This window comes from Heptranchias perlo, unplaced genomic scaffold (assembly GCF_035084215.1).
Source record: "Heptranchias perlo isolate sHepPer1 unplaced genomic scaffold, sHepPer1.hap1 HAP1_SCAFFOLD_1638, whole genome shotgun sequence".
NCBI lineage: Eukaryota > Metazoa > Chordata > Chondrichthyes > Hexanchiformes > Hexanchidae > Heptranchias > Heptranchias perlo.
In genome coordinates, this window is record NW_027138901.1 from 658 (window position 1) to 26,486 (window position 25,829).

General features: G+C 54.3%; 1 protein-coding gene across 1 annotated transcript; it reads right to left on the reverse strand.

Moving 5' to 3' along the window:
- Positions 1 to 865: 865 nt before the first annotated feature.
- On the reverse strand, positions 866 to 25,411 carry LOC137309450 (latent-transforming growth factor beta-binding protein 3-like; the record flags this gene model as incomplete). Its single annotated transcript, XM_067977651.1, has 10 exons — positions 25,261 to 25,411; positions 22,887 to 22,970; positions 19,940 to 20,065; positions 18,356 to 18,487; positions 18,092 to 18,214; positions 16,015 to 16,134; positions 12,186 to 12,308; positions 11,123 to 11,245; positions 9,437 to 9,559; positions 866 to 994 (listed from the first exon to the last, which is right to left on the reverse strand). Coding segments are annotated over exons 1-10 (1,135 nt in total), but the record flags the coding sequence as incomplete, so codon positions are not given.
- Between the last annotated feature and the right edge of the window lie 418 nt (positions 25,412 to 25,829).

The following is a 25,829-nucleotide window of genomic DNA, read 5'->3' on the forward strand; positions in this document are numbered from 1 at the left end:
AGGGAGCGCCGCACTGTCGGAGGGTCAGTACTGAGGGAGCGCCGCACTGTCGGAGGGTCAGTACCGAGGGAGCGCTGCACTGTCGGAGGGTCAGTACTGAGGGAGCGCCGCACTGTCGGAGGGTCAGTACTGAGGGAGCGCCGCACTGTCGGAGGGTCAGTACTGAGGGAGCGCCGCGCTGTCGGAGGGTCAGTACTGAGGGAGCGCTGCACTGTCGGAGGGTCGGTACTGAGGGAGCGCCGCACTGTCGGAGGGTCGGTACTGAGGGAGCGCCGCGCTGTCGGAGGGTCAGTACTGAGGGAGCGCCGCACTGTCGGAGGGTCGGTACTGAGGGAGCGCCGCACTGTCGGAGGGTCGGTACTGAGGGAGCGCCGCACTGTCGGAGGGTCAGTACTGAGGGAGCGCCGCACTGTCGGAGATGCCGTCGTTCGGAGAAGACACTAAACCCCATTTGCCTGTTCAGGTGGATGTAAAAGATCCCACGGCCACTATTGGAAGAAGAGCAGGGGGGAGTTCTCCCCGGGGTCCTGGGCCCACATTCCTCCCTCCAAAACAGATTAACTGGTGGTTTATGTCACTGCAGTTTGTGGGATCTTGCTGTGTGCAAATTGACTCCATTCCAAAGTATTAATTGAGATGTTTCTGAGAGATGTGAGGGGGCTGAAGGTTGGGAGTTTGGAGACCTGCTCCAGGATTTGTAGACTGGCACACTGAGGCTGTGCTGTATTGTTTTATCATTCCTCGTTCTATTGTAGATTCAGGGGTTCAGGGGTTCCACTATCCCCTCCCCACCAATACCCATCTAACCACCTGCTGATGCCCATTGCCCTCGACCTGCTCACTCGACTCCATTGGCCTTACTGACCTTCACAGGTGAACTTGTCCAGCGACAGGATGTAGCCGGTGTCGCAGACGCAGGAGAAGGAGCCTTCTCTGTTCTCACAGGCGCCATTCGGGATACAGAGCGAGCGGTTCAGGGAACATTCGTCAATATCTGTGCAAAGTAAAGGAGCTGTGATTGGAGATGGGAAGGTAGCAGGAGGGTTTCGCCCCAGCCTCCCTACAAACTCATCCCCAAACCCCCTCCCTCCAGCTCTGTCACAGTGAGGCCCCACTCTGTCCTTCTCAGCAACTGACCAAAGCCAAAGGCCATGCTGTTCACCCGCACAGTGGCCCCACCAATGGGTAATGATTATAACATAAACGGAGCCAGGTTAGGTCTGTATTGAGTCCATCTCAGTAATGGAGCATGGTCAGGGAGTGTTCCAGTGAGGGGTGTGGGGTATATCAGTGTTACAGTGGGGGGTGTGGGGTATATCAGTGTTACAGAGAGGGGTGTGGGGTATATCAGTGTTCCAGCGAGGGGTGTGGGATATATCAGTGTTACAGTGAGGGGTGTGGGGTATATCAGTGTTACAGTGAGGGGTGTGGGGTATATCGGTGTTACAGTGAGGGGTGTGGGATATATCAGTGTTACAGTGAGGGGTGTGGGATATATCAGTGTTACTGTGAGGGGTGTGGGGTATATCAGTGTTACAGTGAGGGGTGTGGGGTATATCAGTGTTACAGTGAGGGGTGTGGGGTATATCAGAGTTACAGTGAGGGGTGTGGGATATATCAGTGTTACAGAGAGGGGTGTGGGGTATATCAGTGTTACAGAGAGGGGTGTGGGGTATATCAGTGTTACAGTGAGGGGTGTGGGATATATCAGTGTTACAGAGAGGGGTGTGGGGTATATCAGAGTGTTACAGTGAGGGGTGTGGGGTATATCAGTGTTACAGTGAGGGGTGTGGGATATATCAGTGTTACAGTGAGGGGTGTGGGGTATATCGGTGTTACAGTGAGGGGTGTGGGGTATATCAGTGTTACAGTGAGGGGTGTGGGGTATATCAGTGTTACAGTGAGGGGTGTGGGGTATCTCAGTGTTACAGTGAGGGGTGTGGGGTATATCAGTGTTACAGTGAGGGGTGTGGGGTATATCAGTGTTACAGTGAGGGGTGTGGGTTATATCAGTGTTACAGTGAGGGGTGTGGGGTATATCAGTGTTACAGTGAGGGGTGTAGGTTATATCAGTGTTACAGTGAGGGGTGTGGGTTATATCAGTGTTACAGTGCGGGGTGTGGGGTATATCAGTGTTACAGTGCGGGGTGTGGGGTATATCAGTGTTACAGTGCGGGGTGTGGGGTATATCAGTGTTATAGTGAGGGGTGTGGGGTATATCAGTGTTACAGTGAGGGGTGTGGGGTATATCAGAGTGTTACAGTGAGGGGTGTGGGGTATATCAGAGTGTTACAGTGAGGGGTGTGGGGTATATCAGTGTTACAGTGAGGGGTGTGGGGTATATCAGTGTTACAGTGAGGGGTGTGGGTTATATCAGTGTTACAGTGAGGGGTGTGGGTTATATCAGTGTTACAGTGCGGGGTGTGGGGTATATCAGTGTTACAGTGCGGGGTGTGGGGTATATCAGTGTTACAGTGAGGGGTGTGGGGTATATCAGTGTTACAGTGAGGGGTGTGGGTTATATCAGAGTTACAGTGAGGGGTGTGGGGTATATCAGTGTTCCAGTGAGGGGTGTGGGGTATATCAGTGTTACAGTGAGGGGTGTGGGGTATATCAGTGTTACAATGAGGGGTGTGGGGTATATCAGTGTTACAGTGAGGGGTGTGGGGTATATCAGTGTTACAGTGAGGGGTGTGGGGTATATCAGTGTTACAGTGAGGGGTGTGGGGTATATCAGTATTACAGTGAGGGGTGTGGGGTATATCAGTGTTACAGTGAGGGGTGTGGGGTATATCAGTGTTACAGTGAGAGGTGTGGTGTAAATCAGTGATACAGTGAGGGGTGTGGGGTATATCAGTGTTACAGTGAGGGGTGTGGGGTATATCAGAGTGTTACAGTGAGGGGTGTGGGGTATATCAGTGTTACAGTGAGGGGTGTGGGATATATCAGTGTTACAGAGAGGGGTGTGGGGTATATCAGAGTGTTACAGTGAGGGGTGTGGGGTATATCAGTGTTACAGTGAGGGGTGTGGGATATATCAGTGTTACAGTGAGGGGTGTGGGGTATATCAGAGTGTTACAGTGAGGGGTGTGGGGTATATCAGTGTTACAGTGAGGGGTGTGGGATATATCAGTGTTACAGTGAGGGGTGTGGGGTATATCAGAGTGTTACAGTGAGGGGTGTGGGGTATATCGGTGTTACAGTGAGGGGTGTGGGGTATATCAGTGTTACAGTGAGGGGTGTGGGGTATATCAGTGTTACAGTGAGGGGTGTGGGGTATATCAGTGTTACAGTGAGGGGTGTGGGGTATATCAGTGTTACAGTGAGGGGTGTGGGGTATATCAGTGTTACAGTGAGGGGTGTGGGTTATATCAGTGTTACAGTGAGGGGTGTGGGTTATATCAGTGTTACAGTGCGGGGTGTGGGGTATATCAGTGTTATAGTGAGGGGTGTGGGGTATATCAGTGTTACAGTGAGGGGTGTGGGTTATATCAGTGTTACAGTGAGGGGTGTGGGTTATATCAGTGTTACAGTGAGGGGTGTGGGTTATATCAGTGTTACAGTGCGGGGTGTGGGGTATATCAGTGTTACAGTGCGGGGTGTGGGGTATATCAGTGTTATAGTGAGGGTGTGGGGTATATCAGTGTTACAGTGAGGGGTGTGGGGTATATCAGTGTTACAGTGAGGGGTGTGGGTTATATCAGTGTTACAGTGCGGGGTGTGGGGTATATCAGTGTTATAGTGAGGGGTGTGGGGTATATCAGTGTTACAGTGCGGGGTGTGGGGTATATCAGTGTTATAGTGAGGGGTGTGGGGTATATCAGTGTTACAGTGAGGGGTGTGGGGTATATCAGTGTTACAGTGAGGGGTGTGGGTTATATCAGTGTTACAGTGAGGGGTGTGGGGTATATCAGTGTTACAGTGCGGGGTGTGGGGTATATCAGTGTTACAGTGCGGGGTGTGGGGTATATCAGTGTTACAGTGAGGGGTGTGGGGTATATCAGTGTTACAGTGAGGGGTGTGGGTTATATCAGTGTTACAGTGAGGGGTGTGGGGTATATCAGTGTTACAGTGAGGGGTGTGGGGTATATCAGTGTTACAGTGAGGGGTGTGGGTTATATCAGAGTTACAGTGAGGGGTGTGGGGTATATCAGTGTTACAGTGAGGGGTGTGGGGTATATCAGTGTTACAGTGAGGGGTGTGGGGTATATCAGTGTTACAGTGAGGGGTGTGGGGTATATCAGTGTTACAGTGAGGGGTGTGGGGTATATCAGTGTTACAGTGAGGGGTGTGGGGTATATCAGTGTTACAGTGAGGGGTGTGGGGTATATCAGTGTTACAGTGAGGGGTGTGGGGTATATCAGTATTACAGTGAGGGGTGCGGGGTATATCAGTGTTACAGTGAGGGGTGTGGTGTATATCAGTGTTACAGTGAGGAGTGTGGGGTATATCAGTGTTACAGTGAGGGGTGTGGGGTATATCAGAGTGTTACAGTGAGGGGTGTGGGGTATATCAGAGTGTTACAGTGAGGGGTGTGGGGTATATCAGAGTTACAGTGAGGGGTGTGGGGTATATCAGTGTTACAGTGAGGGGTGTGGGGTATATCAATGTTACAGTGAGGGGTGTGGGTTATATCAGTGTTCCAGTGGGGGGTGTGGGGTATATCAGTGTTCCAGTAGGGGGTGTGGGGTATATCAGTGTTCCAGTGGGTGGTGTGTGGTATATCGGTGTTCCAGTGGGGGGTGTGGGATATATCAGTGTTACAGTGAGGGGTGTGGGGTATATCAGTGTTACAGTGAGGGGTGTGGGGTATATCAGTGTTCCAGTGGGGGGTGTGGGGTATATCAGTGTTCCAGTGGGGGGTGTGTGGTATATCAGTGTTACAGTGAGGGGTGTGGGGTATATCAGTGTTACAGTGCGGGGTGTGGGGTATATCAGTGTTCCAGTGGGGGGTGTGGGGTATATCAGTGTTCCAGTGAGGGGTGTGGGGTATATCAGTGTTACAGTGAGGGGTGTGGGGTATATCAGTGTTACAGTGAGGGGTGTGGGGTATATCAGTGTTCCAGTGAGGGGTGTGGGGTATATCAGTGTTACAGTGAGAGGTGTGGGGTATATCAGTGTTACAGTGAGGGGTGTGGGGTATATCGGTGTTACAGTGAGGGGTGTGGGGTATATCAGTGTTCCAGTGGGGGGTGTGGGGTATATCGGTGTTCCAGTTGGGGGTGTGGGGTATATCAGTGTTCCAGAGGGGGGTGTGGGTTATATCAGTGTTACAGTGAGGGGTGTGGGGTATTTCGGTGTTCCAGTTGGGGGTGTGGGGTATATCAGTGTTCCAGTGAGGGGTGTGGGTTATATCAGTGTTACAGTGAGGGGTGTGGGGTATATCGGTGTTCCAGTTGGGGGTGTGGGGTATATCAGTGTTCCAGTGAGGGGTGTGGGTTATATCAGTGTTACAGTGAGGGGTGTGGGGTATATCGGTGTTCCAGTTGGGGGTGTGGGGTATATCAGTGTTCCAGTGGGGGGTGTGGGATATATCAGTGTTCCAGTGAGGGGTGTGGGATATATCAGTGTTACAGTGAGGGGTGTGGGGTATATCAGTGTTACAGTGAGGGGTGTGGGGTATATCAGTGTTACAGTGGGGGGTGAGGGATATATCAGTGTTCCAGTGAGGGGTGTGGGATATATCAGTGTTCCAGTGGGGGATGTGGGATATATCAGTGTTCCAGTGAGGGGTGCGGGGTATATCAGTGTTCCAGTGGGGGGTGTGGGATATATCAGTGTTCCAGTGAGGGGTGCGGGGTATATCAGTGTTACAGTGGGGGGTGTGGGATATATCAGTGTTCCAGTGGGGGGTGTGGGGTATATCAGTGTTACAGTGAGGGGTGTGGGATATATCAGTGTTCCAGTGGGGGATGTGGGATATATCAGTGTTCCAGTGAGGGGTGCGGGGTATATCAGTGTTACAGTGGGGGGTGTGGGATATATCAGTGTTCCAGTGGGGGGTGTGGGGTATATCAGTGTTACAGTGAGGGGTGTGGGGTATATCAGTGTTACAGTGAGGGGTGTGGGGTATATCAGTGTTACAGTGAGGGGTGTGGGATATATCAGTGTTCCAGTGGGGGGTGTGGGGTATATCAGTGTTCCAGTGGGGGGTGTGGGGGTATATCAGTGTTACAGTGAGGGGTGTGGGGTATATCAGTGTTCCAGTGGGGGGTGTGGGGTATATCAGTGTTACAGTGAGGGGTGTCGGTTATATCAGAGTGTTCCAGTGAGGGGTGTGGGTTATATCAGAGTGTTACAGTGAGGGGTGTGGGGTATATCAGTGTTACAGTGGGGGGTGTGGGATATATCAGTGTTACAGTGAGGGGTGTGGGGTATATCGGTGTTCCAGTGGGGGGTGTGGGGTATATCAGTGTTCCAGTGGGGGGTGTGGGGTATATCAGTGTTACAGTGAGGGGTGTGGGGTATATCAGTGTTACAGTGGGGGGTGTGGGGTATATCAGTGTTCCAGTGAGGGGTGTGGGGTATATCAGTGTTACAGTGAGGGGTGTGGGGTATATCGGTGTTCCAGTGAGGGGTGTGGGGTATATCAGTGTTACAGTGAGGGGTGTGGGTTATATCAGTGTTACAGTGAGGGGTGTGGGGTATATCAGTGTTACAGTGAGGGGTGTGGGGTATATCAGTGTTACAGTGAGGGGTGTGGGTTATATCAGAGTTACAGTGAGGGGTGTGGGGTATATCAGTGTTACAGTGAGGGGTGTGGGGTATATCAGTGTTACAGTGAGGGGTGTGGGGTATATCAGTGTTACAGTGAGGGGTGTGGGGTATATCAGTGTTACAGTGAGGGGTGTGGGGTATATCAGTGTTACAGTGAGGGGTGTGGGGTATATCAGTGTTACAGTGAGGGGTGTGGGGTATATCAGTGTTACAGTGAGGGGTGTGGGGTATATCAGTATTACAGTGAGGGGTGCGGGGTATATCAGTGTTACAGTGAGGGGTGTGGTGTATATCAGTGTTACAGTGAGGAGTGTGGGGTATATCAGTGTTACAGTGAGGGGTGTGGGGTATATCAGAGTGTTACAGTGAGGGGTGTGGGGTATATCAGAGTGTTACAGTGAGGGGTGTGGGGTATATCAGAGTTACAGTGAGGGGTGTGGGGTATATCAGTGTTACAGTGAGGGGTGTGGGGTATATCAATGTTACAGTGAGGGGTGTGGGTTATATCAGTGTTCCAGTGGGGGGTGTGGGGTATATCAGTGTTCCAGTAGGGGGTGTGGGGTATATCAGTGTTCCAGTGGGTGGTGTGTGGTATATCGGTGTTCCAGTGGGGGGTGTGGGATATATCAGTGTTACAGTGAGGGGTGTGGGGTATATCAGTGTTACAGTGAGGGGTGTGGGGTATATCAGTGTTCCAGTGGGGGGTGTGGGGTATATCAGTGTTCCAGTGGGGGGTGTGTGGTATATCAGTGTTACAGTGAGGGGTGTGGGGTATATCAGTGTTACAGTGCGGGGTGTGGGGTATATCAGTGTTCCAGTGGGGGGTGTGGGGTATATCAGTGTTCCAGTGAGGGGTGTGGGGTATATCAGTGTTACAGTGAGGGGTGTGGGGTATATCAGTGTTACAGTGAGGGGTGTGGGGTATATCAGTGTTCCAGTGAGGGGTGTGGGGTATATCAGTGTTACAGTGAGAGGTGTGGGGTATATCAGTGTTACAGTGAGGGGTGTGGGGTATATCGGTGTTACAGTGAGGGGTGTGGGGTATATCAGTGTTCCAGTGGGGGGTGTGGGGTATATCGGTGTTCCAGTTGGGGGTGTGGGGTATATCAGTGTTCCAGTGGGGGGTGTGGGTTATATCAGTGTTACAGTGAGGGGTGTGGGGTATTTCGGTGTTCCAGTTGGGGGTGTGGGGTATATCAGTGTTCCAGTGAGGGGTGTGGGTTATATCAGTGTTACAGTGAGGGGTGTGGGGTATATCGGTGTTCCAGTTGGGGGTGTGGGGTATATCAGTGTTCCAGTGAGGGGTGTGGGTTATATCAGTGTTACAGTGAGGGGTGTGGGGTATATCGGTGTTCCAGTTGGGGGTGTGGGGTATATCAGTGTTCCAGTGGGGGGTGTGGGATATATCAGTGTTCCAGTGAGGGGTGTGGGATATATCAGTGTTACAGTGAGGGGTGTGGGGTATATCAGTGTTACAGTGAGGAGTGTGGGGTATATCAGTGTTACAGTGGGGGGTGAGGGATATATCAGTGTTCCAGTGGGGGATGTGGGATATATCAGTGTTCCAGTGAGGGGTGCGGGGTATATCAGTGTTCCAGTGGGGGGTGTGGGATATATCAGTGTTCCAGTGAGGGGTGCGGGGTATATCAGTGTTACAGTGGGGGGTGTGGGATATATCAGTGTTCCAGTGGGGGGTGTGGGGTATATCAGTGTTACAGTGAGGGGTGTGGGATATATCAGTGTTCCAGTGGGGGATGTGGGATATATCAGTGTTCCAGTGAGGGGTGCGGGGTATATCAGTGTTACAGTGGGGGGTGTGGGATATATCAGTGTTCCAGTGGGGGGTGTGGGGTATATCAGTGTTACAGTGAGGGGTGTGGGGTATATCAGTGTTACAGTGAGGGGTGTGGGGTATATCAGTGTTACAGTGAGGGGTGTGGGATATATCAGTGTTCCAGTGGGGGGTGTGGGGTATATCAGTGTTCCAGTGGGGGGTGTGGGGGTATATCAGTGTTACAGTGAGGGGTGTGGGGTATATCAGTGTTCCAGTGGGGGGTGTGGGGTATATCAGTGTTACAGTGAGGGGTGTCGGTTATATCAGAGTGTTCCAGTGAGGGGTGTGGGTTATATCAGAGTGTTACAGTGAGGGGTGTGGGGTATATCAGTGTTACAGTGGGGGGTGTGGGATATATCAGTGTTACAGTGAGGGGTGTGGGGTATATCGGTGTTCCAGTGGGGGGTGTGGGGTATATCAGTGTTCCAGTGGGGGGTGTGGGGTATATCAGTGTTACAGTGAGGGGTGTGGGGTATATCAGTGTTACAGTGGGGGGTGTGGGGTATATCAGTGTTCCAGTGAGGGGTGTGGGGTATATCAGTGTTCCAGTGAGGGGTGTGGGGTATATCGGTGTTCCAGTGAGGGGTGTGGGGTATATCAGTGTTCCAGTGAGGGGTGTGGGGTATATCAGTGTTCCAGTGAGGGGTGTGGGGTATATCAGTGTTCCAGTGAGGGGTGTGGGGTATATCGGTGTTCCAGTGAGGGGTGCGGGGTATATCAGTGTTACAGAGAGGGGTGTGGGGTATATCGGTGTTACAGTGAGGGGTGTGGGGTATATCAGTGTTCCAGTGGGGGGTGTGGGGTATATCAGTGTTCCAGTGGGGGGTGTGGGGGTGGACAGGTCCCTGACCCCGTGTACTGTTCACACTCTCCCTCCGTTATTACCTTTACACCTGGTCCCATCGATCAGTTGGTAGCCCGGGTGACACTGACATGTGAAGGATCCTGGGAGATTGACACAATCCCCATTGGTGCAGACACCCGGCAGCTCCAGACATTCGCTGATATCTGCGGGAGACGAGAAGGATCAGCGGCACCATAAACACTGGCAAAACACGGGATCCTCAGTCAAATCTCACAGCCTGCTCCCCGTTCCCTCATTACACGAACCACAGGCTGATTCACAGCAATTAATGTGGTCTTCAATTCAACACATGCAAACATGGAGAGAGAAAAGATCATTTCGCCTCTCGTGCCTCTCCCCCCAAACCCCGTGTACACTCTCCCCTATCACAGACTCTCCCCACCCATTTAATCTCCCCCACAGCCCGTGTACACTCTCCCCTATCACGGACTCTCCCCACCCATTTAATCTCCCCCCACAGCCCGTGTACACTCTCCCCTATCACGGACTCTCCCCACCCATTTAATCTCCCCCCACAGCCCATGTACACTCTCCCCTATCGTAGACTCTCCCCACCCATTTAATCTCCCCCACAGCCCGTGTACACTCTCCCCTATCACGGACTCTCCCCACCCATTTAATCTCCCCCCACAGCCCGTGTACACTCTCCCCTATCGTAGACTCTCCCCACCCATTTAATCTCCCCCCACAGCCCGTGTACACTCTCCCCTATCGTAGACTCTCCCCACCCATTTAATCTTCTTTTGGTGTTTAAACTCTGCCTGACTTCTCTCTTTCGGATCAGTGAACCTTTCTTGTATCTCTCTCTCTATTTTGTCGATGCTTCTCCGGTCAGTGCGTATCTGAACTCTCCTCTCTTGTTCTTCTAAGTCCCAAATCCCCTGTCCGACACACTCTTCCTCCTCCCTACGCCCTCCCTGTGCTGAAACCGCGACTCTTTGTTCCATCTCCCGCTCTCACTCATTCTTTGCCAGCGCCTCAACACAGTGGAACTCCTCCCCTCTCCCGGTCTCTCCTCCCTCCTACGACCTACGCGATGGAAAGACCCGAGCTTGGTCTCAACAAACTACGGCTTGTTCATTTAACCCCTCCACAAACTTCAGCACATCCAAAACCCTGCCCCCCCTCCCCCCCGCCCCGTATCCTAACTCGCACCGAGTCCCGTTCACCCATCACCCCCACTGCGCTCGCTGACCGACATCGGCTCCCGGTCCAGCAACGCCTCGATCTTAAAATCCTCATCCTTGTATTCAAATCCCTCCGTGGCCCCTCGCACCCCCTCCCTATCTCTGTAACCTCCTCCAGCCCCTACAACCCTCCGAGATCTCTGCGCTCCTCCAATTCTGGCCTCTTGCGCACCCCCCGATTTCCATCGCTCCACCATTGGCGGCCGTGCCTTCAGCCGCCCGGGCCCTAAGCTCTGGAATTCCCTCCCTAAACCTCTCCGCCTCTCTCTCTCTCCTCCTTTAAGACGCTCCTTAAAACCTCCCTCTTTGACCGAGCTCTTGGTCACCTGTCCTAACATCTCCTCATGTGGCTCGGTCTCAAATTTTGTTCGATTATCGCTCCTGAGAAGCGCCCTGGGACGTTTTACTAGGTTAAAGGCGCTATATAAATGCAGGTTGTTGTTCTTGGTGGTGGTCTCCTGCTCTGTGGATCCTTCATCAGTGATTCCTCAAAGATGTATAGAAGTGGGGGTCAGTTACCTTCACAGGAGGTTTGATGACTGGACAGGCGGTAGCCAGGGTTACAGCGACACTGGAAGGAACCCTCTGTGTTTAAACAGCGGCCATTGGCGCACAGGCGCCCTTCACTGCACTCATTAATATCTGAAGGAAAGTCAACAACAGGGTATGGTCAGAGGCGAATCAGAACCAGGATGGAGGATAAACAAAGTGGGACGAGCGCTGGTGGCCTGTCACTGAGGGTCAAACGTAGGCCCCGGAGTGAGGCCTGTCACTGAGGGTCAAACGTAGGCCCCGGAGTGAGGCCTGTCACTGAGGGTCAAACGTAGGCCCCGGAGTGAGGCCTGTCACTGAGGGTCAAACGTAGGCCCCGGAGTGAGGCCTGTCACTGAGGGTCAAACGTAGGCCCCGGAGTGAGGCCTGTAACTGAGGGTCAAATGTAGGCCCCGGAGTGAGGCCTGCAACTGAGGGTCAAACGTAGGCCCCGGAGTGAGGCCTGTGACTGAGGGTCAAACGTAGGCCCCGGAGTGAGGCCTGTGACTGAGGGTCAAACGTAGGCCCCAGAGTGAGGCCTGCAACTGAGGGTCAAACGTAGGCCCCGGAGTGGGGCCTGTCACTGAGGGTCAAACGTAGGCCCCAGAGTGAGGCCTGTCACTGAGGGTCAAACGTAGGTCCCAGAGTGAGGCCTGTGACTGAGGGTCAAACGTAGGCCCCGGAGTGAGGCCTGTGACTGAGGGTCAAACGTAGGCCCCAGAGTGAGGCCTGTGACTGAGGGTCAAACGTAGGCCCCGGAGTGAGGCCTGTCACTGAGGGTCGAACGTAGGCCCCGGAGTGAGGCCTGTCACTGAGGGTCAAACAGCCTCACGCTGTGCGCCTGCTCTGTCCCTACACGGACCTTCAATCTTCATTGAGCAGGAGCCCTGGCCATTCTGTTCATCTCACCCTAGGCCAGGGGCCCTGAGGCCAATTGGAATGCCCCCACTACTGTCTGGGCAGAGATGAGCTACTTCAGCACAGGCCGGGGGTGAAGCCTGGGAGCTCCTGCTTCGTGTGGCTCAGTGAAAGCACCGAACGATCGGGTTACCTTGACAGTTCCTGCCGTCGGGCGCGGGTTTAAAGCCCTTGCTGCAGGTGCAGCTGTACGAGCCCTTTGTGTTGATGCACTTCCCGTTTAAACAGAAGGATCTGTCTAAGCACTCGTCGATATCTGGAGAGGAAAGACCAGAGAGTGTCAGCGAACCGCATGACACGAAACAAAGACATCCCAGAGACAGCTGTATCTAACCCTGTACCTGCCCTGGGAGTGTTTGATGGGACAGTGTAGAGGGAGCTTTACTCTGTATCTAACCCTGTACCTGCCCTGGGAGTGTTTGATGGGACAGTGTAGAGGGAGCTTTACTCTGTATCTAACCCTGTACCTGCCCCTGGGAGTGTTTGACGGGACAGTGTAGAGGGAGCTTTACTCTGTATCTAACCCTGTACCTGCCCTGGGAGTGTTTGATGGGACAGTGTAGAGGGAGCTTTACTCTGTATCTAATCCTGTACCTGCCCTGGGAGTGTTTGATGGGACAGTGTAGAGGGAGCTTTACTCTGTATCTAACCCTGTACCTGCCCCGGGAGTGTTTGATGGGACAGTGTAGAGGGAGCTTTACTCTGTATCTAACCCTGTACCTGCCCTGGGAGTGTTTGACGGGACAGTGTAGAGGGAGCTTTACTCTGTATCTAACCCTGTACCTGACCCTGGGAGTGTTTGATGGGACAGTGTAGAGGGAGCTTTACTCTGTATCTAACCCTGTACCTGCCCTGGGAGTGTTTGATGGGACAGTGTAGAGGGAGCTTTACTCTGTATCTAACCCTGTACCTACCCTGGGAGTGTTTGATGGGACAGTGTAGAGGGAGCTTTACTCTGTATCTAACCCAGTACCTGCCCTGGGAGTGTTTGATGGGACAGTGTAGAGGGAGCTTTACTCTGTATCTAACCCTGTACCTGCCCCGGGAGTGTTTGATGGGACAGTGTAGAGGGAGCTTTACTCTGTATCTAACCCTGTACCTGCCCCGGGAGTGTTTGACGGGACAGTGTAGAGGGAGCTTTACTCTGTATCTAACCCTGTACCTGTCCCTGGGAGTGTTTGACGGGACAGTGCAGAGGGAGCTTTACTCTGTATCTAACCCTGTACCTGCCCCGGGAGTGTTTGATGGGACAGTGTAGAGGGAGCTTTACTCTGTATCTAACCCATGCTGTACCTGCCCTGGGAGTGTTTGATGGGACAGTGTAGAGGGAGCTTTACTCTGTATCTAACACTGTACCTGACCCTGGGAGTGTCTGATGGGACAGTGTAGAGGGAGCTTTACTCTGTATCTAACCCATGCTGTACCTGCCCTGGGAGTGTTTGATGGGACAGTGTAGAGGGAGCTTTACTCTGTATCTAACCCTGTACCTGACCCTGGGAGTGTCTGATGGGACAGTGTAGAGGGAGCTTTACTCTGTATCTAACCCTGTACCTGCCCTGGGAGTGTTTGATGGGACAGTGTAGAGGGAGCTTTACTCTGTATCTAACCCTGTACCTGCTCTGGGAGTGTTTGATGGGACAGTGTAGAGGGAGCTTTACTCTGTATCTAACCCTGTACGTGCCCTGGGAGTGTTTGATGGGACAGTGTAGAGGGAGCTTTACTCTGTATCTAACCCGTGCTGTACCTGCCCTGGGAGTGTTTGATGGGACAGTGTAGAGGGAGCTTTACTCTGTATCTAACCCTGTACCTGCCCTGGGAGTGTTTGACGGGACAGTGTAGAGGGAGCTTTACTCTGTATCTAACCCTGTACCTGCCCTGGGAGTGTTTGACGGGACAGTGTAGAGGGAGCTTTACTCTGTATCTAACCCTGTACCTGCCCTGGGAGTGTTTGACGGGACAGTGTAGAGGGAGCTTTACTCTGTATCTAACCCTGTACCTGCTCCGGGAGTGATTGATGGGACAGTGTAGAGGGAGCTTTACTCTGTATCTAACCCGTGCTGTACCTGCCCTGGGAGTGTTTGATGGGACAGTGTAGAGGGAGCTTTACTCTGTATCTAACCCTGTACCTGCCCTGGGAGTGTTTGACGGGACAGTGTAGAGGGAGCTTTACTCTGTATCTAACCCTGTACCTGCCCCGGGAGTGTTTGATGGGACAGTGTAGAGGGAGCTTTACTCTGTATCTAACCCGTGCTGTACCTGCCCTGGGAGTGTTTGATGGGACAGTGTAGAGGGAGCTTTACTCTGTATCTAACCCTGTACCTGCCCTGGGAGTGTTTGACGGGACAGTGTAGAGGGAGCTTTACTCTGTATCTAACCCTGTACCTGCCCTGGGAGTGTTTGACGGGACAGTGTAGAGGGAGCTTTACTCTGTATCTAACCCTGTACCTGCCCTGGGAGTGTTTGACGGGACAGTGTAGAGGGAGCTTTACTCTGTATCTAACCCTGTACCTGCTCCGGGAGTGATTGATGGGACAGTGTAGAGGGAGCTTTACTCTGTATCTAACCCGTGCTGTACCTGCCCTGGGAGTGTTTGATGGGACAGTGTAGAGGGAGCTTTACTCTGTATCTAACCCTGTACCTGCCCTGGGAGTGTTTGATGGGACAGTGTAGAGGGAGCTTTACTCTGTATCTAACCCTGTACCTGCCCTGGGAGTGTTTGATGGGACAGTGTAGAGGGAGCTTTACTCTGTATCTAACCCTGTACCTGCTCCGGGAGTGATTGATGGGACAGTGTAGAGGGAGCTTTACTCTGTATCTAACCCTGTACCTGCCCTGGGAGTGTTTGACGGGACAGTGTAGAGGGAGCTTTACTCTGTATCTAACCCTGTACCTGCTCCGGGAGTGATTGATGGGACAGTGTAGAGGGAGCTTTACTCTGTATCTAACCCGTGCTGTACCTGCCCTGGGAGTGTTTGATGGGACAGTGTAGAGGGAGCTTTACTCTGTATCTAACCCTGTACCTGCCCTGGGAGTGTTTGATGGGACAGTGTAGAGGGAGCTTTACTCTGTATCTAACCCCGTACCTGCCCTGGGAGTGTTTGATGGGACAGTGTAGAGGGAGCTTTACTCTGTATCTAACCCTGTACCTGCCCTGGGAGTGTTTGACGGGACAGTGTAGAGGGAGCTTTACTCTGTATCTAACCCTGTCCCTGCCCTGGGAGTGTTTGATGGGACAGTGTAGAGGGAGCTTTACTCTGTATCTAACCCCGTACCTGCCCTGGGAGTGTTTGATGGGACAGTGTAGAGGGAGCTTTACTCTGTATCTAACCCTGTACCCGCCCTGGGAGTGTTTGATGGGACAGTGTAGAGGGAGCTTTACTCTGTATCTAACCCTGTACCTGCCCTGGGAGTGTTTGATGGGACAGTGTAGAGGGAGCTTCACTTTACCTGGTTATCTCTGCTCACCTGTCTCACTGTTCATTTTGCACCACCCATTATCCTGTATGCCCCCCCAGCCCTATGTGCCCCCCATAGCCGCATAAGACCCCCCATGGACCTGTCTGCTCCTCCACACCCCTGACTGCCCCCATAGCCCTGTTTGCCCCCCATGGCCCTGTCTGCCCCCCCCACAGCCCCATCTGCCCCCCCCCATAGCCCCGTCTGCCCTCCATGGCCCTGTCTGCCCCCCCCATAGCCCCGTCTGCCCCCCCCATAGCCCCGTCTGCCCTCCATGGCCCTGTCTGCCCCCCCATCGCCCTGTCTGCCCCCCCCACAGCCCCATCTGCCCCCCCCCATAGCCCCATCTGCCCTCCATGGCCCTGTCTGCCCCCCCATCGCCCTGTCTGCCCCCCCCATAGCCCCGTCTGCCCTCCATGGCCCTGTCTGCCCCCCCCCCCCCATAGCCCTAATGTGCCCCCACCCCCACAGTGGCCCCGTTGCTCACTGTACGAGCCGGTTCTCACCGTAGCACTCCCCGGCCTGACTCCGGTATCCCTCCGGACACGGGACACACTCGTACGTCCCCGGCTTATTCTTGCATTTGCCCCGTGGGCAGGCGTTCGGATTGTGGCATTCGTTGATATCTGGGAAAAGGATGAGGAGTCGCTGATGTCACATTTACCCAGGAATTGGGGATCTCTCAAACACACAACAGAACACAGGGAACGGAGAAGAGATTTGTACAACGGGGACTGCGTTTCAAACAGAATCGTTCCCGTTTACCCACTGAGTGCTGTACGTGTACAGGGGACACTGAGACTGTGGGGGCGGGTGTAATGGGGGCGGGGTGTAATGGGGGTGGGGTGTAATGGGGCAGGGTGTAAATGGGGGCAGGTGTAATGGGGGCGGGGTGTAATGGGGGTGGGGTGTAATGGGGCGGGGTGTAATGGGGGTGGGGTGTAATGGGGCAGGGTGTAAATGGGGGCAGGTGTAATGGGGGCGGGGTGTAATGGGGCAGGGTGTAAATGGGGGCAGGTGTAATGGGGGCGGGGTGTAATGGGGGTGGGGTGTAATGGGGCGGGCTGTAAGTGGGGGCGGGGTGTAAGTGGGGGCGGGCTGTAAGTGGGGGCGGGGTGTAAGTGGGGGCGGGGTGTAAGTGGGGGCGGGGTGTAATGGGGGCGGGGTGTAAATGGGGGCAGGGTTTAAACGGCGGCGGGGTGTAATGGGGCGTGGTGTAAATGGGGGCGGGGAGTAATGGGGGGGTGTAATGGGGGAGGTGTGTAATGGGGGGGTGTAATGGGGGCGGTGTGTAATGGGGGCGGTGTGTAATGGGGGCGGGTGTAATGGGGGGGTGTAATGGGGGCGGGGAGTAATGGGGGCGGGGTGTAAATGGGGGCGGGGTGTAAATGGGGGCGGGGTGTAGTGGGGGTGGGGTGTAAATGGGGGCGGGGAGTAATGGGGGGGTGTAATGGGGGCGGTGTGTAATGGGGGGGTGTAATGGGGGCGGTGTGTAATGGGGGCGGTGTGTAATGGGGGCGGGTGTAATGGGGGGGTTTAATGGGGGCGGGGTGTAAATGGGGGCGGGGTGTAGTGGGGGCGTGGTGTAATGGGAGCGGGGTGTAATGGGGGGCGGGGTGTAAATGAGAGCGGGGTGTAATGGGGACGGGGTGTAATGGGGGCGGGGTGTAAATGGGAGCGGGGTGTAAATGGGAGCGGGGTGTAATGGGGACGGGGTGTAATGGGGGCGGGGTGTAAATGGGAGCGGGGTGTAATGGGGACGGGGTGTAATGGGGGCGGGGTATAGTGGGGGTGGGGTGTAAATGGGAGCGGGGTGTAAATGGGAGCGGGGTGTAAATGGGAGCGGGGTGTAAATGGGAGCGGGGTGTAATGGGGGCGTGGTGTAATGGGAGCGGGGTGTAATGGGGGCGGGGTGTAAATGAGAGCGGGGTGTAATGGGGACGGGGTGTAATGGGGGCGAGGTGTAAATGGGAGCGGGGTGTAATGGGGACGGGGTGTAATGGGGGCGGGGTGTAATGGGGACGGGGTGTAATGGGGGCGGGGTGTAAATGGGAGCGGGGTGTAATGGGAGCGGGGTGTAATGGGAGCGGGGTGTAATGGGGGCGGGGTGTAAATGGGAGCGGGGTGTAATGGGGATGGGGTGTAATGGGGATGGGGTGTAATGGGGGCGGGGTGTAAATGGGAGCGGGGTGTAAATGGGAGCGGGGTGTAATGTGGGTGGGGTGTAATGGGAGCGGGGTGTAATGGGGGCGGGGTGTAAATGGGGGCGGGGTGTAATGGGGGCGGGGTGTAATGAGGACGGGGTGTAATGGGGGCGGGGTGTAATGGGAGCGGGGTGTAATGGGAGCGGGGTGTAATGGGAGCGGGGTGTAATGGGGGGCGGGGTGTAATGGGGGCGGGGTGTAATGGGGGCGGGGTGTAATGGGGGGCGGGGTGTAATGGGGGCGGGGTGTAATAGGGGCGGGGTGTAATGGGGGCGGGGTGTAATGGGGGCGGGGTGTAATGGGGGGCGGGGTGTAATGGGGGCGGGGTGTAATGGGGGGCGGGGTGTAATGGGGGCGGGGTGTAATGCGGGTGAATTACCTTCGCAGGCGGTCTGGTGACTGACCAGGCGATAACCAGTGTGACATCGACAGTAGAAGGAGCCCTCGGTGTTGAAACAGTGCCCACTCACACAGAGACGCCCCTCGCTACACTCATTAACATCTGAAACACAGCATCAACAGTCAAAGGCCAATCGGAAGGCCAACAATGAAATGAAACGAGGGGGACAGAGCGAGGGGGCCGGTCGTCGAGGAGACTGGGGCCGAGGTTAGACAGAGAAAGGGGGGGGGGAATACAACATACCAACACAAGTACTGCCTTCCTGCCGCTCGTGTAACTGGAAGCCTTGGTAGCAGTGGCAGGTGAAGGTCCCAATGGAATTTATACACTCGCCTTTTCTGGCCCCGCAAGGATTGTTGTCACACTCGTTTACATCTGGAAGAGAGGAGGAAGAAACATCTCCTGTTTAAACCTGGGACAGCCAAATGGCAAAGGGTAAGGTCCGGGGGGGGGGGCGGGGGCAGACGCTGACCTTTCACCTCTGGGTCCTGCGGCCATGACCACTGGAATGAGTGCTGCTCTGTCTGCTGGGGGCCGTCACAGCTCCCCAGCGTTGGGAGGCGGGGAGATCAGACAGTCTCAATCTCAGTTGTGCTTGGTCCACGAACGCCAAATGGATCAGAGCCTGACTGGAGGGAGCACTCGTTTGCAACTGGGGCTGCGACACATTATCGGGGCAGGGCAGAAGGGCTCGCACTCTGCACCTAACTCAAGCCGCACGTCTTCTGGGGGTTCCCAAAGTGTGCAAATCCCGACCAGTGATACTCCTGTGGTGGGGATTCTAGGAGTAGGGGGCACAGTCTAAAAAATTAGAGCCAGACCTTTCAGGAGCGAGATTAGAAAACATTTCTACACACAAAGGGTGGTAGAAGTTTGGAACGCTCGTCCGCAAACGGCAATTGATACTAGCTCAATCGCTAAATTGAAATCTGAGATAGATAGCTTTTTGGCAGTCAAAGGTATTAAGGGATATGGGCCAAAGGCAGGTATATGGAGTTAGATCACAGATCAGCCCATGATCTTATCAAATGGCGGGGCAGGCACGAGGGGCTGAATGGCCTCCTCCTGTTCCTATGTTCCTGAATGGGGTGCTTCCTGTAATATTGCTGGCAATATCGAGCTGCCTGTTCAGACAGAGAGAGATAATAGTGTTCTCCCACATGCTCCGACCCGCTGTATTACATACAACACACACGAGCAGCTCTCCTGGGACGCACAGTACAGCTACAGGGGCGAGCCTGCTCGACAATGGGGTGAATTGCTACCCTCAAAGTACAATCGCCCGAAGTGGTGTTCTACTTTGAGTTCTGTCTCTGACTGCAAGGCTTGCTTAGGACGTCAGCCTGTCGCTCAGTGGGTCGCACTCTTGCCTCTAGAGTCACAAACTTTGTGGGCTCGAGTCCCACCTCCAGAGACTTGAGTGCAAAATCCAGGCTAACGTTCCCAGTGCAGCGCTGAGGGAGCGCTGTGCCGTCTTTCGGACGAGACGTTAAACCGAGGGCCCCGTCTGCCCCTCTCAGGCGGACGTAAAAGATCCCCTGACACTATTTTGAAGAAGAGCAGGGGGTGGGGGGAGTTCTCCCAGGTGTCCTGGGGCCGATATTTATCCCTCAACCAACAATCAACCAAACAGTTGATCTGGGTCATTTATCACATTGGTGTTTGTGGGATCTTGCTGTGCGCAAATCGGCTGCTGCGTTTCCCACATTACAACAGTGACCGCACTTCAAAAAAAAAAAGTACTTCATTGGCCGTAACGTGCTTTGGGACGTCCTGAGGTGGTGAAAGGTCCTGTAGAAAATGTAAGTCTTTTGTGCTGACTCTTACCCACACACTGTTTCACACGGGTGTTGAGCTGGTAGCCAGTGTGACAGGCGCAGGTATAACCAGATGGATCATAGACACAGACTCCGTGTCCACAGATTCCACGGTCCACTTTACACGTGTCCATTTCTGAAAGACAGGCAGGGATACATACAGTTTCTTTTCAACGAGTCTTCAACTATGTTCTTTACTTTTAATAGACCCCTGCCCTAATCGCGACCCCCCTCCCCATCTCTGTAACCTCCTCCAGCCCCCTACAACCCTCCCAGATCTCTGCATAGCCCTCGCGCCCCCCCTCCCCATCTCTGTAACCTCCTCCAGCCCCCTACAACCCTCCCAGATCTCTGCATAGCCCTCGCGCCCCCCCTCCCCATCTCTGTAACCTCCTCCAGCCCCCTACAACCCTCCCAGATCTCTGCATAGCCCTCGCGCCCCCCCTCCCCATCTCTGTAACCTCCTCCAGCCCCCTACAACCCTCCCAGATCTCTGCGTTCCTCCAATTCTGGCCTCTTGCGCATCCCCCCGATTCCCATCGCTCCCCCATTGGCGGCCGTGCCTTCAGCTGCCCGGGGCCCTAAGCTCTGGAATTCCCTCCCTAAACCTCTCCCCCTCTCTCTCTCTCTCCTCCTTTAAGACGCTCCCTAAAACCTCCCTCTTTGACCAAGCTTTTGGTCACCTGTCCCGATATGTGGCTCGGTGTCAAATTTTAATCTGATTACACTCCCGTGAAGCGACTTGGGACGTTTCACCACATAAAAGGCGCCATATCAATGCAAGTTTGCAGTTGTCGGGGGGGGGCGCGGGGGGGGGTAATCACTGAACTTTGGTTCTTCCAGTCTGGTTTTGTGGGGGTTAATAAGCAGGATTTTGTCCCTATTGAGAGAGACTCTGCGCTCCACATCGGGCAAACAGAAGCTCTGCTCACGTGGATTTCTCAGCGGTTGGGAGCTCCTCGATCGCGGGTGAGGGAAGGGTTTTCTGCGTCCATCAGACACCCAAGGGAATTTGGCCCATCGCCGAACAGGAACGAGCGACAATGTGTGTACTTCTGAGTCTGGTCACCGGATGGCAATAAAGTACCAGTGTCCCACTCGATACAAACGGCTGCCTCACTGTCGGCAGCTCTCTCAGAACCAAAACTTGCAGCGGTTCTGAGTCGAACTTTGAACTTGTTTTTTTTAAACATAATAAATTAGCTCATAATCCCGTTATTAAGGGAATTAGCAGGAGGGGAGGATCGAAACGTGCGAGAGATTTACAATTCACATCAGTGGCTGCAGTCACTACGACCTGCCACTGAACTCAGCGACTCCTTCGAGCCGCTTTGGATTTGCGATGTCGTCAGTTTGGCTCAGTGGGTGGTGCGCTCGACTCTGAGTCAAGCAGCTTGTGGGTTCAGGCCCCGTTCCAGGACTTAATCTGGGCTGGTAATGCAGTGCAGTACTGAGGGAGCGCCGCACTGTGGGAGGGTCAGTACTGAGGGAGCGCCGCACTGTGGGAGGGTCAGTACTGAGGGAGCGCCGCACTGTGGGAGGGTCAGTACTGAGGGAGAACTGCGCTGTGGGAGGGTCAGTACTGAGGGAGCGCTGCACTGTCGGAGGGTCGGTACTGAGGGAGTGCCGCACCGTCGGAGGGTCGGTACTGAGGGAGCGCCGCACTGTGGGAGGGTCAGTACTGAGGGAGCGCCGCACTGTGGGAGGGTCAGTACTGAGGGAGAACTGTGCTGTGGGAGGGTCAGTACTGAGGGAGCGCCGCACCATCGGAGGGTCGGTACTGAGGGAGCGCCGCACCATCGGAGGGTCGGTACTGAGGGAGCGCTGCACTGTCGGAGGGTCAGTACTGAGGGAGCGCCGCACCATCGGAGGGTCGGTACTGAGGGAGCGCTGCACTGTCGGAGGGTCAGTACTGAGGGAGCGCCGCACTGTCGGAGGGTCAGTACTGAGGGAGCGCTGCACTGTCGGAGGGTCAGTACTGAGGGAGCGCCGCACTGTCGGAGGGTCAGTACTGAGGGAGCGCCGCACTGTCGGAGGGTCAGTACTGAGGGAGCGCCGCACTGTCGGAGGGTCAGTACTGAGGGAGTGCCGCACTGTCGGAGGGTCAGTACTGAGGGAGAACTGTGCTGTGGGAGGGTCGGTACTGAGGGAGCGCCGCACTGTCGGAGGGTCAGTACTGAGGGAGCGCCGCACTGTCGGAGGGTCAGTACTGAGGGAGCGCCGCACTGTCGGAGGGTCAGTACTGAGGGAGCGCCGCACTGTCGGAGGGTCGGTACTGAGGGAGCGCCACACTGTGGGAGGGTCAGTACTGAGGGAGCGCCGCACTGTCGGAGGGTCAGTACTGAGGGAGCGCCGCACTGTCGGAGGGTCAGTACTGAGGGAGCGCCGCACTGTCGGAGGGTCAGTACTGAGGGAGCGCCGCACTGTCGGAGGGTCAGTACTGAGGGAGCGCTGCACTGTCGGAGGGTCAGTACTGAGGGAGCGCCACGCTGTCGGAGGGTCAGTACTGAGGGAGCGCCGCACTGTCGGAGGGTCAGTACTGAGGGAGCGCCACGCTGTCGGAGGGTCAGTACTGAGGGAGCGCCGCACTGTCGGAGGGTCAGTACTGAGGGAGCGCCGCACTGTCGGAGGGTCAGTACTGAGGGAGCGCCGCACTGTCGGAGGGGCTGCGTGTGGGATGTGACGTTGCACTGAGGTCCCTGCCTGTGTTAAAGTTAAAGATCTAACCGTATCATTGGCTCTCGGAACTACACGGGGACACCTGCACCAACCAGGACATCCAGAGAAACTCCCCCAAAATAAAACCACAGTTCGGTTCATCATAATTAGTTGCCACATTTCGATCTGCGATGGGGAGACTCCCTCCTTAACAACCAGAGATGGGTTCTAAAGCCACGGGGCCACCCACCCACCCTGTCCTGTCCTCAGGTAGATTCAGCAGTGAAAGGGTTACCTACCTATGACCTGGGACGGACCAAACTCCATGGGCTGCTCGGGGGGCAGCACTTTCACAGCAGGGGTCGTAGGTCGTGTCTCCAATTCTACTGGGAAGGAGAAAAGCAAAAACAAAGGGTTTTACCGCGGTGCTGGTACGGAGTCGCTGCCTGATCCTGCACCGGAAATACGGAGGGACAGGGAAGGCAGTCTAACTACCATCCGTGCGCCTTGGGTGTTTGACTCCAGCCCAGCCCAATCAGATCAAAGTAGAGGGAGCTTTACTCTGTATCGAACCCTCCTTTTCCCCTCCTCCCTTTACACTGTCCCATCAAACACTCCCAGGGCAGGTACAGGGTTAGATACAGAGTAAAGCTCCCTCTACACTGTCCCATCAAACACTCCCAGGGCAGGTACAGGGTTAGATACAGAGTAAAGCTCCCTCTACACTGTCCCGTCAAACACTCCCGGGGCAGGTACAGGGTTAGATACAGAGTAAAGCTCCCTCTACACTGTCCCATCAAACACTCCCAGGGCAGGTACAGGGTTAGATACAGAGTAAAGCTCCCTCTACACTGTCCCGTCAAACACTCCCAGGGCAGGTACAGGGTTAGATACAGAGTAAAGCTCCCTCTACACTGTCCCATCAAACACTCCCAGGGCAGGTACAGGGTTAGATACAGAGTAAAGCTCCCTCTACACTGTCCCGTCAAACACTCCCAGGGCAGGTACAGGGTTAGATACAGAGTAAAGCTCCCTCGACACTGTCCCATCAAACACTCCCAGGGCAGGTACAGGGTTAGATACAGAGTAAAGCTCCCTCTACACTGTCCCATCAAACACTCCCAGGGCAGGTACAGGGTTAGATACAGAGTAAAGCTCCCTCTACACTGTCCCGTCAAACACTCCCAGGGCAGGTACAGGGTTAGATACAGAGTAAAGCTCCCTCTACACTGTCCCATCAAACACTCCCAGGGCAGGTACAGGGTTAGATGCAGAGTAAAGCTCCCTCTACACTGTCCCGTCAAACACTCCCAGGGCAGGTACAGGGTTAGATGCAGAGTAAAGCTCCCTCTACACTGTCCCATCAAACACTCCCAGGGCAGGTACAGGGTTAGATGCAGAGTAAAGCTCCCTCTACACTGTCCCGTCAAACACTCCCAGGGCAGGTACAGGGTTAGATACAGAGTAAAGCTCCCTCTACACTGTCCCATCAAACACTCCCAGGGCAGGTACAGGGTTAGATACAGAGTAAAGCTCCCTCTACACTGTCCCGTCAAACACTCCCAGGGCAGGTACAGCACGGGTTAGATACAGAGTAAAGCTCCCTCAACACTGTCCCGTCAAACACTCCCAGGGCAGGTACAGGGTTAGATACAGAGTAAAGCTCCCTCTACACTGTCCCATCAAACACTCCCAGGGCAGGTACAGGGTTAGATACAGAGTAAAGCTCCCTCTACACTGTCCCATCAAACACTCCCAGGGCAGGTACAGGGTTAGATACAGAGTAAAGCTCCCTCTACACTGTCCCATCAAACACTCCCAGGGCAGGTACAGGGTTAGATACAGAGTAAAGCTCCCTCTACACTGTCCCATCAAACACTCCCAGGGCAGGTACAGGGTTAGATACAGAGTAAAGCTCCCTCTACACTGTCCCATCAAACACTCCCAGGGCAGGTACAGGGTTAGATACAGAGTAAAGCTCCCTCTACACTGTCCCGTCAAAAACTCCCAGGGCAGGTACAGCACGGGTTAGATACAGAGTAAAGCTCCCTCTACACTGTCCCGTCAAACACTCCCAGGGCAGGTACAGCACGGGTTAGATACAGAGTAAAGCTCCCTCTACACTGTCCCATCAAACACTCCCAGGGTCAGGTACAGCACGGTTTAGATACAGAGTAAAGCTCCCTCTACACTGTCCCATCAAACACTCCCAGGGCAGGTACAGCACGGGTTAGATACAGAGTAAAGCTCCCTCTGCACTGTCCCGTCAAACACTCCCAGGGCAGGTACAGCACGGGTTAGATACAGAGTAAAGCTCCCTCTACACTGTCCCGTCAAACACTCCCAGGGTCAGGTACAGCACGGTTTAGATACAGAGTAAAGCTCCCTCTACACTGTCCCATCAAACACTCCCAGGGCAGGTACAGCACGGGTTAGATACAGAGTAAAGCTCCCTCTACACTGTCCCGTCAAACACTCCCGGGGCAGGTACAGGGTTAGATACAGAGTAAAGCTCCCTCTACACTGTCCCATCAAACACTCCCAGGGCAGGTACAGGGTTAGATACAGAGTAAAGCTCCCTCTACACTGTCCCATCAAACACTCCCAGGGCATGGCTTTTATAGACAGGAAATTGTCCCCTCTCGAACACGAGATAATTTAGTCAGTACTCACCCGGGAATCTCGGTTCGATTGGGATGAGGCTGGCAGAGAAAACTTCCTCCATGAGACTGAAAGTGGGTAACTGGTCCACCCCCAAAAAGAGAAAACCAATCAGTTTATAAAGCAGACATACATCATCCGTCAGCGAAACATCAGACTAACCATCTTCTGACTGCATGGATTTTCTCCCCCTCCATTTCATTCCCATCTCTCCCAAAAGCATTGTATCCACAGGCACTGGCTGTCCCCCGGTTATTGTCCATGAGACTGTTTCTCACAGTGAAACCAGACAAATGAGCGTCGCCAGACTATTCAACAGCAGAGATCTCACAATGGAACCAAACCTCTTCCTGTTTACTCCCACTGTACACAATCCCAATGGACCAAACCCCTTCCCATTCACTCCCACTGTACACAATCCCAATGGCCCAAACCCCTTCCCATTCACTCCCACTGTACACAATCCCAATGGCCCAAACCCCTTCCCATTCACTCCCACTGTACACAATCCCAATGGCCCAAACCCCTTCCCATTCACTCCCACTGTACACAATCCCAATGGACCAAACTCCTTCCCATTC